The sequence below is a fragment of the Telopea speciosissima genome, chromosome 3, assembly GCF_018873765.1.
Source record: "Telopea speciosissima isolate NSW1024214 ecotype Mountain lineage chromosome 3, Tspe_v1, whole genome shotgun sequence".
NCBI lineage: Eukaryota > Viridiplantae > Streptophyta > Magnoliopsida > Proteales > Proteaceae > Telopea > Telopea speciosissima.
The window spans coordinates 18,694,417-18,709,006 of NC_057918.1; the positions used below are offsets into that span (position 1 = coordinate 18,694,417).

A 14,590-nucleotide genomic window follows, 5' to 3' on the forward strand; every position below is an offset into this window, starting at 1 on the left:
GGTTAAATGGTTTGCTTCCCTCCCTGGTGGCGGAAGAGCAGGGAGCTTTTGTCCAGGGAAGGAGTATTCATGACAACATTTCAATTGCTCAAGAGGTGGCTCTAGAATTGAATAGGAAGGCTCGTGGGGTAATGTTATCCTCAAGCTGGACATGGCTAAAGCCTATGACAGGCTGGAGTGGAAATTTCTCTATATGGTTCTCTCTCGGTTTGGCTTTGGTGAAGCTTCGATCAGCTTAATCAGGAAGACTCTGGAAAATTGCTGGTTCTCTTTAGTGTTGGGGGGTTTTTCTTCTAGCTTCTTCCATTCCACTAGGGGTGTCCGGCAGGGGGATCCCTTATCCCCTGCTCTCTTTATCTTGGCGGAAGAGGTCCTTAGCAGAGGCATCGGGAATCGTTTTGTTAAAGGACAGGCGGCCTACTTCAGTCTTCCGCAGGGGTGTCTGGGCATCTCTCACTGTTTATTCGTGGATGACACCATCATTTTCACCAGGGGGTTGAAGAGGTCGTTGAAGCAGATACTTGGGTTCATTGGCAGATATGAAAGCTTCTAGGGACAGTTGGTGAACAGCAGAAAAGTTGCTTTGTGATAGCGGACAGGGCTTCTGTGACTAGGGCTGCCATGGTGGGAGTGGTTACTGGGTTCACAAGGCGGATCCTTGGCATCCTCTTTGGGTTCTTTACAATTTCTTTGGGCCCAGATCGATCTATTCTTCGGGTCTTCCAAAAGCTACCCCTCTCTTATTTCTCTAGGCTGCTGGACCCCCCTCCTCTCTTAATCCCTCTATCCTCTCCCAAATCTGGCCGTCCCTCCCCCCTCCTCATGCGGATATGGTTCTTTGGCTCCCTTCCCCCAATGGCCTTTTTAGCTCCAGCTCAGCCTGGAATTTTGTTCGAGACCCTAGTCCCAATGTCCCTTGGCACAAATTAGTTTGGTTCAAAGGTCATATCCCTCACCACAGCTTCACAGCTTAGAGAACCCTTAGACTTTGCCTACCCACCCAAGCCTTCCTACTCCACTGCAATATTCCTGTCTCCCCTTCTTGCACCCTTTGTTGGACTGGCCACGAAGACATATCCCACCTCTTCTTTGGTTGCCCATTCACCTCCCCCATCTGGAAAAAAGCCCTCTCCATGATCTGGCCCCGATGCAGGAGAATCCTTGCCTTTGAGCGAGAATGGCTTTGGCTGGACATGACATTCTCAGGGACCACTATTTGTCACACTATTGGGAAGCTTGTTTTTTGCGCCGCTATTTATCATATCTGGATGGAAAGGAACCTCAGGAGATGGACTTCCAACTCTCGATTTTTTTATTTGATTTGGAAAGCCATCTTCTTCGACGTGTCCTCTAAGCTTAATTTTATTCGTCACAGGCACTTTTTGGATACCCCAAGGAACAGGCATATTGTTGTATCCTGGGGTCTTGATTCTTCTCTCTTGCAGTCTCCCACCTCTGCGTAGGTCGGGTTGTTTGTTCTTTGTTTCCCCCCCTTTTTTCCCTTCTCTCTTGTATATTCCTCCCCACCCCCTTTTTCCCTTCTCTCTTGGTAATATATTTATTCACCAAATAAAAAAAAAAGGGTTCATGAGCCTTGGCCCTCAGAACAATTAGGCACAAATATATTTACAATAGTCAAACTTGTTTATGAATAAGAACATTTGAAATTTCTGAAACATTAGCTGTTGTTCTTTTTTTTTTAATAAAAAATAAATTAATAAATTAGATAAAATGCTAGAACCCAGAAAGCATAATAATAAATTGAAAATGTTTTCTATACGCAAGAAAAAGATACCTTATGCTGACATTTGCAGGAGGATTAAGATCCCCCAAAATGTTTGAAAGAGAATTGTTTCGGAAATCCCTGCAGAACCGAAGTGAACAGAGGAAAGGAAAAGCATGATATTCTGTCTATTCCGCATAGAAATGAACTTTACACAAACTGACATGTTAGGGTAAATAGAATCTGATATTTTTGTTTGCAGGCCTTACAATATGAGTCTTGCAGTGGGACTGAAGGTCATATTCTGCCAAATGGTAGAAGATACAGAGCCACTCAACAAATTGTTCGCAAGTGACCTGTGATGAAACATCGTCATCCACTCTCATTAAATAATTAAAACAATAAGATTCCAAAGTCCAACAGTTACAAAATTTTCAGTTAAATTGGTCTCGAATATGATTTCAACCAATTTCTATGAAGATAATCTGCCAGAGCCACCATACAGAACTCAAAAAATTAAGAAACAGCATATTTAGACCAACAAACACTTAAATAATACTGACAAAGTAACAAGAAAATTGTAAACATGTACCATAATCCAAAAAAAAAAGAAGTAAAAGGCAAATGGATACTCACAGGTACTGCAGGTCTGGAAGATCTGATAAATTCGCAGGTATTGACCCATTAAGATGGTTGTTTGACAAATCACTACATAAGATAATTGTTAGTTAAAATTTAGAGGTCAAGAAGATCAGTCATGATAACTGAATGAGATTCAAGATATAATTTTTCATTTACACAAAGATGACATGTTAAGGAGGTTCAAGTCAACAAAATGGCAATAAATGAAATTGAAGAACGCTTTTAAACGCCAACATTTATCATCTTACATAGTCGTGATATTATTAGAAACCCTGTGTGATGGTATGGATCCAGACAAAAGATTCCAGCTAAGATCTCTGTCACATAAATCCAAGTAACAAATTAACAAATGGTAGTCATTAGTTTCTTATAAAGCATTGTTGCTAAAACACAATAAGTTGCCAAAAGCATTAAATTTCTTCAGAGGTCAATATTTGTATCATAATATATTCAACATTAACTCACAAATAGTGAAGGCATTTCATCCCACTTAAATCAGGAATAGAACCTTGCAAACTGCAGTTCCTAAGGCTTCTGCATAGCCAGAAAAAAAGACATTATGCAATACTATAAGCACTCTCTGCAAACAGGTTTTGTGAATTGGAAGTACTTGTTAGAACAATCATCATAGCAAAACATTTAAATCCACAAGGAATGGTAATCTTCTTCCCATAATAAATACTCAAGTTGTTATCCAGTGTTAGCACAGTAGTAAGGTGAAACTGGAAAACAATAAGGGAGAGAGAGATGGGAATAATTAAAACAAAATTCAATTTTACTTTTTCCTTCTTTTCTTCCTACCTGTGCTGCTTTCTTTCACTTTCATCTTGTACACAACATGGTTCGATAAGTCTGTTGAAACCTAAAATTTTGGGCTCCAGCTAGATTTCGACCGAAACTTTTACCAATTCGGCTGCAAGTTTTGTTTGACCATTTTGGTTGTCAAATGGTTATATTTTGGCCATAACTTTAGGAAAGCCCTAATTAAGCATCTCTAAACATATTGGAACCTTTAGATTACAAAAAAAACACATCCAAAATGGTACTTTGGTTTTGGACCATAGGTAGCTAGTGTACGATGCACCTTGCTGTATACTTTCTCTAATATAGCCTATTCTACACATTAGGACTAGAACACACAAAATACAATTAAACAACTCAAATGACGCTATAAATGTCGACCCACTATAGAAGCTTGACGGATCGGGGGCTGATATGGTTGCTGGGGTCAAGGTATAAGAAGATGCTATCCACAAAAGAAAACCCACTCTGTCACCATTATATGCAGTGAGGAACGAAGAAGACGTATACTAGTCATAACTGCCAATCCACCATTCCCAACATACCCACCATATGCGACAGTGGAGCCCTACACTAAGACCAAGGGCGCACGCCATTGTCCCGTCTATCCATATATCCACTACTCTCCTCCAGGCTTAGGCTTCCAAGTGTGCCAGACAAGCTCATAACATCTATCTACATGCTATCATCCTCCACATCTGCCCTGAACCTCAGTGAAGATGGCCTCTTAAGTGGCCTATACATGTGGGGGCACGTGCACCGTGGTCGGCTGTTGATGTATACATTGACGCTGCCCTTCCCTAACAATTCGAGTTTTTAGGTGAAACGGTAGCGAACATGGTATCAGAGTAGGGAAGTTGAGTGTTCGACTCCTGGGATATGCAAAAATCGGGTAAGGGACGAAACTTCTTCTCCCTCAGTGCCGCACAAAGAAATGCCGTGTGAGCTCCATGTGCAAGGACCATGGGATCTTGGCCTGCACGTGCGGGGGACTGTTGATGTATACATTGACACTGCCCTTCCCTAACAGTTTGAGCTTTTAGGTGAAATGGTAGAAAACATCGGCAACCTATGTAGCATGATCGAACTATGTCTCTCCTGTGAATCAGATGGGCTCCAGCTCTAGCTAGTCGTACTCCTCTCTCGGAAGGTTACAAAGGGGTTCCCAGGAAGGAGCTGTTATGCGAAATGTTTGAAGATATCTTACAAGAGACGTGAATGAAGACCATGGAGCCACAAAAGGAGGAGTTTATTTGAAGACATAAGAGTTTGGAGCTCAACCTAGCTGGACAGCAAGTTACTGCCAGCTTCTTGGTAACTTTTCTGTATCTTCTTCATTCGGTTGTCTTTGGAGCTGAGTTCTAGCTCATTTGGACCACCCTAGGGTCTACTTGAACCCCCTCATGGTCTCGGTTCATATCCCTAAGAGTTGCTGCTCCACAACTCATCTTTCTCTTGGATTTTGAGGTACTGCCAGACTCTGTTTGTCTGTGCTACTTGTATCGATGGTCTATGCTGCTTCTTGTTGCTTGCTTTGGATGATTTATGTTGTTTGGGCTCTTCATGTTGCTGGATGAGATCATTGTGCCTTGACACATATTTTGGAGTTGAAGTGTTGTGAGATGTTATTACCCTTCAAAAGGTTTGTTTAAGTGGAGTTACTTCAGATTTGGTGTTTGTTTTAGAGGTTCTAAGGAAGAGATTACTATGTGAAATGTTTGACAAAATCTTGCAAAAACACATGAACAAGAACCATGGAGACACCAAGAGAAGGTCGCAATTGAAGGAATAGACCCTTAGAGGTCAAATTGAGCACAAGCAGCCAACGAAGAAATCTCTGCCAGCCCCTGGTTTATCTCTATTCTGTCTGTAATATTGATCTGTTATGCTTTTGACTGCTTGGTGTTGATGAAAAGTGTTGTTTGAGCTTCCCTAGTAGTTGTGTGATGAAGATATGCCCTTGAAGGTTTTGGTGGAGTTGCTTTTCTTGAGATGTTTGTCTTGTTTGATTGCTAGACTGAAATTACTAGTGTTTGAAAAGTTTTTTTTTTTTAAGCTTGTTTGGGTAGAGTGTGTATTCCCCATTGGATTGGGTATCATCCCTATTTCTTGTGTATTCCTACATTATGTTAGTTGTTGAAGGAAGAGGTCAAGTTCCACCCCAAGGGAATGCCAGGAAAAGATTCAGCTGTGACTACTGTGGGAAATATGGGCACACTCAAGAGAGATGTTGGATACTTTATGGCTATCCCCCTGGTATGCATGGCAGCAGGAGAGGGGGAGCTAGAACATCTATGAGGCTTGAGGTTGAGCCTATGGGACTTCCATCTCCACTGCAGACAGACTCCACTCAGGATGATATTGCAGCCCTACACCGAATATTGCAGCCCTACCACTCTTCTATTACTCCTGCAGAGTTAAATTCTTCGGCCTCTGCCTTACTGGCCTCTACATTTGCACACTTTTGGGTCATTGACTCTGGTGCCACAGATCATATGACTAGTATGTCTCAGTGTTTTGATTCCTACACCATATGTTCTGGTAAGGATAAGGTTACAATTGCTGATGGTTCCCGTTCTTCTATTTCTGGTAAGGGTACTGTTCGAGTTACTTCTTTTATTTCTCTTGACTCTGTTCTTCATGTTCTTAACCTTGCCACTAACCTATTATCTGTAAGATATCTCACCAAATCTTGGAACTGTTGTGTCACCTTCTTTCCTTCTCATTGTGTTTTTCAGGATTTGGTGACAAAGAGGATTATTGGCAGTGGACGGGAAGAAAATGGACTCTACCTTCTTGATCCAGGATCATCAGCCCAACCTACTACTTAGTCCTACGTATGTGGGCGTAGCGCCAATAGTATTGTTGACTCAGTGATGTTGTGGTATCAACGTTTGGGCCACCCTTGCTTTAGTGTTATGAGGCAAAATTGTCATATTTGTTTTCTTCCGTTCCTTCTTCCCATGTATTTCAGTGTGAACCATGTCTATTTGCTAAACATTGTCGTTCTTCTTATCCTTACAATGGCAATAGATCCACAGTTCCCTTCCATATTATGCATTCTGATGTTTGGGGACCTTCCCCCACTACATCTTTATTTGGTTACCGTTATTTCGTTTCATTTGTTGATGATTATTCTCGGTCCACATGGACCTTCTTGATGAAGCATAAAAATGATGTCTATACTGCCTTTACAAATTTCTATCAGATGATTTTTACTCAGTTTGAAAGTAAAATCAAAATCATTCATTCTGATAAACGAGGGGAGTACATGTATGGTGGCCTCCAAAACTTTTTCACTGATAATGGCATCATACATCAGGTAGCTTGTGTTGACACACCCCAAAAGAATGGGGTAGTTGAGAGGAAAAATCGCCATTTATTGGAGTTCACTAGGAGTCCTTTATTTGGCATGCATGTTCCTAAAACTTTTTGGTCCGAAGCTCTTCTCACTGCTGCCCTTTTAATCAATTGCATGCCCACTAAACTTCTTGACTCCAAATCCCCTTTGGAAACATTGTCTCCCCAAACTCCTGCTTTCTCTCTTCCTCCCAAGGTCATTAGGCGTGTGTGTTATGTCCATGTCAATAAATCTGCTAGGACTAAGCTTTACCCCAAGGCTCTCAAATGCATTTTCCTGGGATATTCCTCCTCTACCAAGGGGTATAAGTGCTATCATCCCTCTTCCCAACGACGACTTCTCTCCAAAGATGTCACTTTCTTTGAATCTATACCTTTCTTCACTTCTTCTCAACATCCTCTTCAGGAGGAGAATAGTGGGAATGAAGAGGCTGTTGATCTTCCCTTCCTCCCACCTTTGCCTACTTCTCCATTTCTGTTTGATATTGGGAGACATAAAGAAGGGACTGTTGGTGCTATTGATGATACTCCAGGTGGTGGTTCTGGTAAAGAGAAGGATTACCACATTGTGTATCAGGGAGAGAAGAACAAGAAAAAGAAGACCTGCCAAGAGTCCTCCTTGGATCCACATCCTGAAATACATCCTCCTCAGTCGGGTGACATCCCTCAGATACATCCTCCTCAGTCAGGTGACATCCCTCCTCTTCCTTATAATTTAGACCTTCCTATTGCTGTTAGAAAAGGAACGAGAGCTTGCACTAATCCTGTAGCCCAGTTTGTTTCCTACGATGCTCTTTCTCCTATAGGTGTTGCCTTCATTGCTGCCCTCTCTTCTATTTTCATTCCCAAAAATGTCATTGAATCTATGTCTGATCCAAAGTGGAAGCAGGTCATGTCTGAGGAAATGATGGCTCTTGAGAAGAACTGTACTTGGAAACTGGTTGACCTTCCCGGGGGAGAGTTCCAGTTGGATGCAAGTGGGTCTACACAGTCAAGTACCTATCAGATGGTACAATCGAGAGATACAAGGCAAGGTTGGTGGCTAAAGGATATAGTCAAGTTTATGGGATTGACTATCAGGAGACATTTGCTCCTGTAGCTAAGCATAATTCTATTTGGGTTCTCTTATCATTGGCAGCCAATAGAGATTGGCCTTTGTTCCAGTTAGATGTGAAGAATGCTTTTCTCCACGATGACGTAGAGGAGGAAGTATACATGCAGCCCCCTCCTGGCTTCAAGTTCCCTTCAGCTGAAGGCAAGGTGTGTCTCCTGAAGAAGGCTTTATATGGTCTCAAACAATCTCCAAAAGCATGGTTTGAGAGGTTCAGGCAGGCTATTCTGAAGAATGGGTACTCCTAGAGTCAAGCTGACCATACCTTATTTACTTGGAGAGGTAATGGTACCATCACAGCCCTTATTGTCTATGTTGATGACATTGTTGTGACTTGAAATGACAGAGCTGAGATAGGTAGGCTGAAGACCTACTTGGCTCAACAGTGTGAGATTAAAGATTTGGGTCCCTTGAAGTATTTCTTGAGAATTGAAGTGTCAAGGTCCAAGAAAGGAATCAACATATGTCAAAGGAAGTTTGTTCCTGATTTGTTGAAAGAGACAGGGAAGTTGGGCTGCAAACCAGCAAGTTCTCCTATTGAGCAGAATCACAAACTAGGAGAAGATTGTGGTCCCTCTCTTGTTGATACAGGGAAGTACCAGAGATTAGTGGGGAAACTCATCTACCTATCTATAACTCGCCCAGATATTTCTTATGCAATGGGAGTTGTGAGTCAGTTTATGCATGCCTCCAAGAGTGGGTACTTGGATGTTGTATACCGTATCCTTAGATACTTGAAGTCCTCCCTAGGGAAAGGACTATTGTATGCCAGACATGACCACCTGAGGATAGAGGGCTTTACAGATGCTGATTGGGTTGGATCCATCTCAGACAGAAGATCTACATCTGGCTATTGCACATTTGTTGGTGGTAATTTGGTCACATGGAGAAGTAAGAAACAACCTGTTGTTTCTAAATCTAGTGCAGAGGCAGAATTTAGGGCTATGACTTATGGAGTTTGTGAACTTATATGGTTGAGACGATTGGTTCAAGAGTTGGGGTTTGATACTAATGAACCTATGCGGCTCTATTGTGATAACAAGGTAACCATAAGCATTGCTCACAATCCGGTGCAACACGACAGAACAAAACACATCGAAATGGACCGATACTTCATCAAGGAGAAGATAGACTCAGGTTACATTTGCACCCCTTTTGTGAAGATGGGTGATCAATTGGCAGACATCTTTACCAAAGGGCTTTCTTCTCTTCAATTTGGTACCCTATTATGCAAGCTAGGAATGCATGATATTTATTCTCCAACTTGAGGGGGAGTGTTAGAGTTTATATGTTGTAGGGGTACTTTAGGAACTAGTTAGTTAACTAGTTGCCTTATATTGTATTTTTCTGTTTTACCTTTTACCTCCCTAGGGAGGTGTATGTAATTTCTTTTATCTCATTAGTGAAGTAATATAGGAGTGGTGGAGACAATACTCCAACACACAACATTGCACCATTTTCTCTCCTTCTCTTCTTCCTCTTTGCCTTCTTCAACCTCCAACCTTCATCTTCCCCTTGTTTCCTTGCTGTCTTTAACTTCCAACTGATTTCCCTCTCATCTCTTCTTCTTCTTCTTCTTCCTTTCCAAGCACTCACACCTTCTTCCTTGTTAGAATCGATCCATACCTAGTTTCTAACTTGGTATCAGAGCTGGTTTGAGAGTCAACCAAGCTCATCTTCCTTCTACACCTCTCTTTGGAACCCTAGAAAGGTAGAGGGTTCCACCAGAGGCTATACAATGTAATATATAATTCATAGAAGATTCAATGGAGGTATATGTTCCAAACTAAGCCCTAATGGAGAAGTTTTTTGGGATCTTTTGTAGTGGATTGAAGCTCTAGCAAGTCTGCTACAGTTATCGCCAGCCCCACCTTGTTCATTTCATTTCTCTCTCATCCCATCACCATTTGGAGTGGTACCAGCACTGTTAGAATCGCCCAAGGGTCTTCTTTCAAACCCCCAAGGACTCGGTTGGTGATATGGAGAGGTTGAAGAGTACAGCTCATTTCTGTGGATTCTCACAGGTACCGCCAGCTTCTGGTTTGCTTCCTTGTTTTACCTTTGCAGCCTTTTGTTGAATAGCTGCTGTTGTTTGAAGAGTTATATGATTTGAAGTATTATTAGTTGTTATGGAATGAAGCTAAGAGGTAGAAGGTGCCTTTGACTACGTTCTTCAAGAAACTACTGTTCATTTGCTTGCTGGTGATGCATTGTTGAAGCTCTATCTTGAGGCTGTGATGTCTTGAATGTTTGTTAGCTACTGTTAGTGGAAGATTCACTTTTTGGCATGACTTTGGATGCTATGGATTGCTCTTTTTCGCACATTGGAAGTGTTTAGCTTGTTCTTCAACAAGTGTTTGCTTTCTGTTTACTTACTGCCTGCTGTTTTTTTCTCCTTGTGGTTGGGTGGAGGTTACTCCCCATTTGTGCAAGACTTTATATTGAGTTCTTTGAAGCGTTTGGCATTATGTCTACCATGTCTGGGAACAACTCTAGTGTCAGTGGATCTTTGGGAGCTTCTAGTGGCAGCTTAAGTGGTGCTCTTCCCACCATGACCTTTTTTGATAACCCCAACCCAACTTTCCATTGTGAAGCGTGACAATACCAACTACTTGGATTGGTCTCGTTCGGTGAAGTTGTCCCTGCGCAGTAGGGGAAAGTTGGGGTATATTACTGGCTCCATTAAGGCGCCTGCTTCTACTGATTCAGACCATCTAAAGTGGGAGACTGAGAACTCCACTGTTATGACCTGGCTGATATTCTCCATGAAACTTGAGATATGTAGGAGATTTATGAGTAAGGAAACTACGAAGGATATTTGGGACAGTGTCTCCAGAGTTTTTGATAGAGTTGGTGATTCGGCAAAGCTGTATCAAATCCTCCAAAAAATATCGATATGAAACAGGGTGATCGGAGTATATATCTGACTACTATAACACTGTTATTAGCTTGTGGGAGGAATATGATCACTACAGCAATCTCCAGCTGTCCAATTCTGAGGATGAGGCCAAGGTCTACAGGAAACAAGAAAAGGAAAGGATCCTTATTTTGCTTGGTGGTCTTAACCCAGAATATGAGCATCTTCACTTGCAAATCTTAGGGAGGCCCCCTCTTCCATCTCTGGATGAAGTGTGTAGCTACTTGCGAAGTGAGGAAACTAGAAGAGGATCCATGGACACTGCTCCCGCATTAGAGAGATCTGCTCTTGTTTCTAGTTAAGAAGGGAATCAATATTTGCCAGCGGAAGTTTGTTCTGGACCTATTGAAAGAGACAGGAATGTTGGGATGTAAACCAGCCAACTCCCCAATTGATCAGAATCACAAAGTTAGTCAAGACTGTGATTCTCCTCTTACATATGAAGGGAAATACCAGAGGTTGGTTGGGAAATTGATCTATCTCTCCTTGACTCGGTCAGACATCAATTATGCAGTTGGAGTGGTGAGTGAGTTCATGCATGCTCCCAAAAGTAGACACCTAGATGTTGTCTATCGCATCATCATATACTTGAAATCCTCTATAAGAAAAGGCCTTTTATATGCCAAACATAGTCATTTGAGGATAGAGGGCTACACTGATGCAAATTGGGCTGGTTCTATTTCTGACAGACGATCTACATCCGGTTACTATACCCTTGTGGGTGGTAATCTTGTTACATGGAGAAGTAAGAAACAACCAGTTGTTGCTAGATCCAGCGCGGAGGCTGAATTTAGGGCCATGGCTCATGGGGTATGTGAACTCATATGGTTGAGGCGATTGGTTCAAGAATTGGGGTTTGACCATGAGGGACCTATGCGGCTCTACTGTGATAACTCTTCTTCTTAAGTATTGCTCATAACCCCATGCAACATGACCGAACAAAGCACATTGAAGTTGATAGGCACTTCATCAAAGAGAAGCAGGAGTTAGGTTGCATTTGTACTCCATTTGTGAAGACTGGTGATCAACTGGTAAATGTTTTCACCAAGGATCTCATTTCGAACCAGTTTAGTACTCTTTTATGCAAGCTGGGAATGTATGACATTTATTCTCCAACTTGAGGGGGAGTGTTAGAGTTTATGTATTAGAGGTACATTAGTCACTGTTTTTATTGTAAGTCACATAGAGTTGTAATTTTATCCTTTTATTTTATCTTTTACCTCCCTAGGGAGGCCTTTGTAATTCCTAAAGAGTTTATTAATGAAGTAAATAGGTGTTAGGAGATATCTCTCCTAACACCCACGATTTTCCTCTCATCTCTTCTTCTTCTTCTTCTTCCTTTCCAAGCTCCCACACCTTCTTTCTTGTTAGAATCAATCCATACCTAGTTTCTAACCACTTTATACTCCATTCATAGGAGCTCCAAAAGTACAGCGTTACCTAGATAATAGTGACCAAGAACACAATTTGAGACATTGCACTTACAATTTGAATAGTTTTGACATGTTGCCATAAGAAGCTGGAATCTCAGCCCCAACAAAGTGGTTGTGATCAAGTTGTCTGCAAAAGAAATAAAAGTAGAGGAAATATTGGAAAATATCAACAGCAAATCCACCAATGTTGTTTCACAAATCACAACGAAGCATCATATTAGTCAAATACTTTTTAAGACAAAATGCCCAGTAAGGGTGTGCAATTCCAAAAAAAATTACCATATGGTATAGAGTTCACCAAAACATCAGATAGGATCAACAGACTAATGCAAAGATGACAACTTGGAATATGTAAAGAAAGTTAAGCATGCAATAGTACTCAATTACAGATATATACGAAATGGTTAAGAAGAAGAAATCTGGGAGGTGGCAAACCTATTAGAATTTGGTATCAGTGAACCTCCAAATTTAACTTAACTTGATTAGATGCTTAGTTGGAACTTTTCTAAGAGGCGAAAAAAGGATGAGATGAATAAGTTATGTTTAAAATTTTCTTTTAAAAAAAAAAAGCACTAGCAGGGGATCTTCTCTCTCTCTCTCTCCAAATTTAACTTAACTTTATTAGATGGTTAGTTGGAACTTTTCTAAGAGGCGAAAAATGGATGAGATGAATAAGTTATGTTTAAAATTTTCTTTAAAAAAAAAAGCACTAGCAGGGGATCTCTCTCTCACTCACTCTCTCAAATTAACAGCACGGAAGGGAATTAATTTGAAAGATATTGTTTTACACATACATTTTGTGACCCATCATCTGCCCCATATCTAGGATATACAAAGAAACGGTAGTTGAAATAGGACAACACACACACACACTCACATGCACACTGACTGTGACATCATCCTCTAAAATTTAAAACATAGGGAACCAGTTTTTACTGACTGCAGCTCTCTCTCTCTCTTCCTCCCCAAATGAATTCCTTCGTTGCAAATGTCCAGTCTAGGATGTAATATCCCATGTATGCCTGCCTATACCTTGGCAGCTTGTGTAATTTCTGTAATTTTTTTTTTTTAAAACCCGAATATTACCTAGGACCCGGGCTGGCCCCTAAGCTTTTATTAAAATCAAATAAAATAATAAAGAATACACGGGGGGACATTCCGCCTTACCCCAACCCACGACATCAAAAGGACACACCACTCAAAAAAGCCTAACCAACCCTTACATGAGCAAGAAAAAAGGCCATTAGTTCCGTAGGACAGGTAATCCAGCCTTGTCCTCACGGAGAATGGTCCCAAAGGGATGCACTCAGGTTGAAACCTGGCTGAAGTCTCCGTGTCACACGAAAGATTGGCCAACCAGTCAGCCGCTCTGTTGCTTTCCCGAAAGGCAAACGATACACAGGCTCGTGTGGCAACCACTAACTCCTGAATCTCCTTGTAGTAATACCATCCTCTCCACAGACTACACCTCTTTATGTTAACAACCTTGACAGTTGCCTCTGAATCACAATTAACCACCACGTCCATAAGACCCATCTCCTTGCACACCTTCAGCCCACCCCTCAAAGCCCTCAGCTCCGCCAGTGAATTAGTGCAGGGGCCATAAAAGTTAGAGAAAGCAGCCAGGACCTCCCCTTGTCGGTTCCTAATGATCCCTCCCCCGCCGCCCAGGCCAGGGTTACCACGACAAGCGCCATCCACATTCAGCTTAACCGAGATAAAAGGGGGGCACCAGTACACCGGGATAGGGCGCTTCCTCCTGGGGACAGGTGCCGACAAACCAAGACACTGCAAGAGTAATCCCTCTCTGGCAAACCCGTGAGTGCCTACCTTGGCCGGATAGGGAAGATCCCTCACCCAAGTTTTAATGCATTCAATTATGGAGCTAGCTGTCCGCCTCTTCTCACCGTGGCTTCTGTTGTTCCTTTCCTAACACAGCTCCCAGATGATCAAAGATGGCAGAATCCCTGTTATATAAGCACTGAGGCAATAGCCGCCCGCCAAACCCTGCCAAAGTAACACCCTGCTCCTTGCATCCTAGGTGGGGAGCTGGGCAATGTCAAAAACTCGGGAGAAGTAGTCCCAAACTCTGGTCGCCGTGCCTCCAACAACGAGGCAATGATCCATCGTCTCCTTCCGAGGCCTTCCACAACAGACACACTTTGAAACCAGAGGGATGCCTAGCGACATCAAGGAGTCATCAGTGGGTATCTTCCCATTCAAGAGCTGCCACGAGAAGAAACCCACTTTCACCGGGAGTGCTTGATTCCAGGTCCACTTAGCATAGGGCACCGTTGGTGCACCACCCCGCACCTACTTCCAAACAGCCTTGGTAGAGAACAAGCCATTGCTAGAGAGTGTCCAGATCAACATGTCCTCTCTGTCCGACAGGAAGAAAGAGCCTGACGAAATACACTCTCTAATGGCATCTGAGTCTATGCAGTCCAACACTTCCTGCCTCCAAGAACCATCCTCCCCAATGGCATCCTTCACCCGCAGCCTCACTTCAACCACAAGCCCATTATCCACTGTGTCAATAAGCGGGCCAAAGCCCGTCCAGTTATCCAGCCAAAAGAAAATGTTACCAGCCCCTAGCAACCATC

General features: G+C 42.3%; 1 protein-coding gene across 1 annotated transcript in view; it reads right to left on the minus strand.

Moving 5' to 3' along the window:
• The window catches only part of LOC122654473 (probable LRR receptor-like serine/threonine-protein kinase At1g06840), a 130,592-nt gene that overhangs the window by 53,466 nt on the left and 62,536 nt on the right, over positions 1–14,590 (minus strand). Inside the window, exons 9-14 of the mRNA XM_043848573.1 lie at positions 12,040–12,114; positions 2,831–2,899; positions 2,614–2,682; positions 2,360–2,431; positions 1,993–2,079; positions 1,796–1,864 (exon numbers count right to left, since the gene is read on the minus strand). Coding sequence (XP_043704508.1) covers positions 1,796–1,864; positions 1,993–2,079; positions 2,360–2,431; positions 2,614–2,682; positions 2,831–2,899; positions 12,040–12,114 — 441 coding nt within the window. The remainder of the gene's footprint in view (positions 1–1,795; positions 1,865–1,992; positions 2,080–2,359; positions 2,432–2,613; positions 2,683–2,830; positions 2,900–12,039; positions 12,115–14,590) is intronic.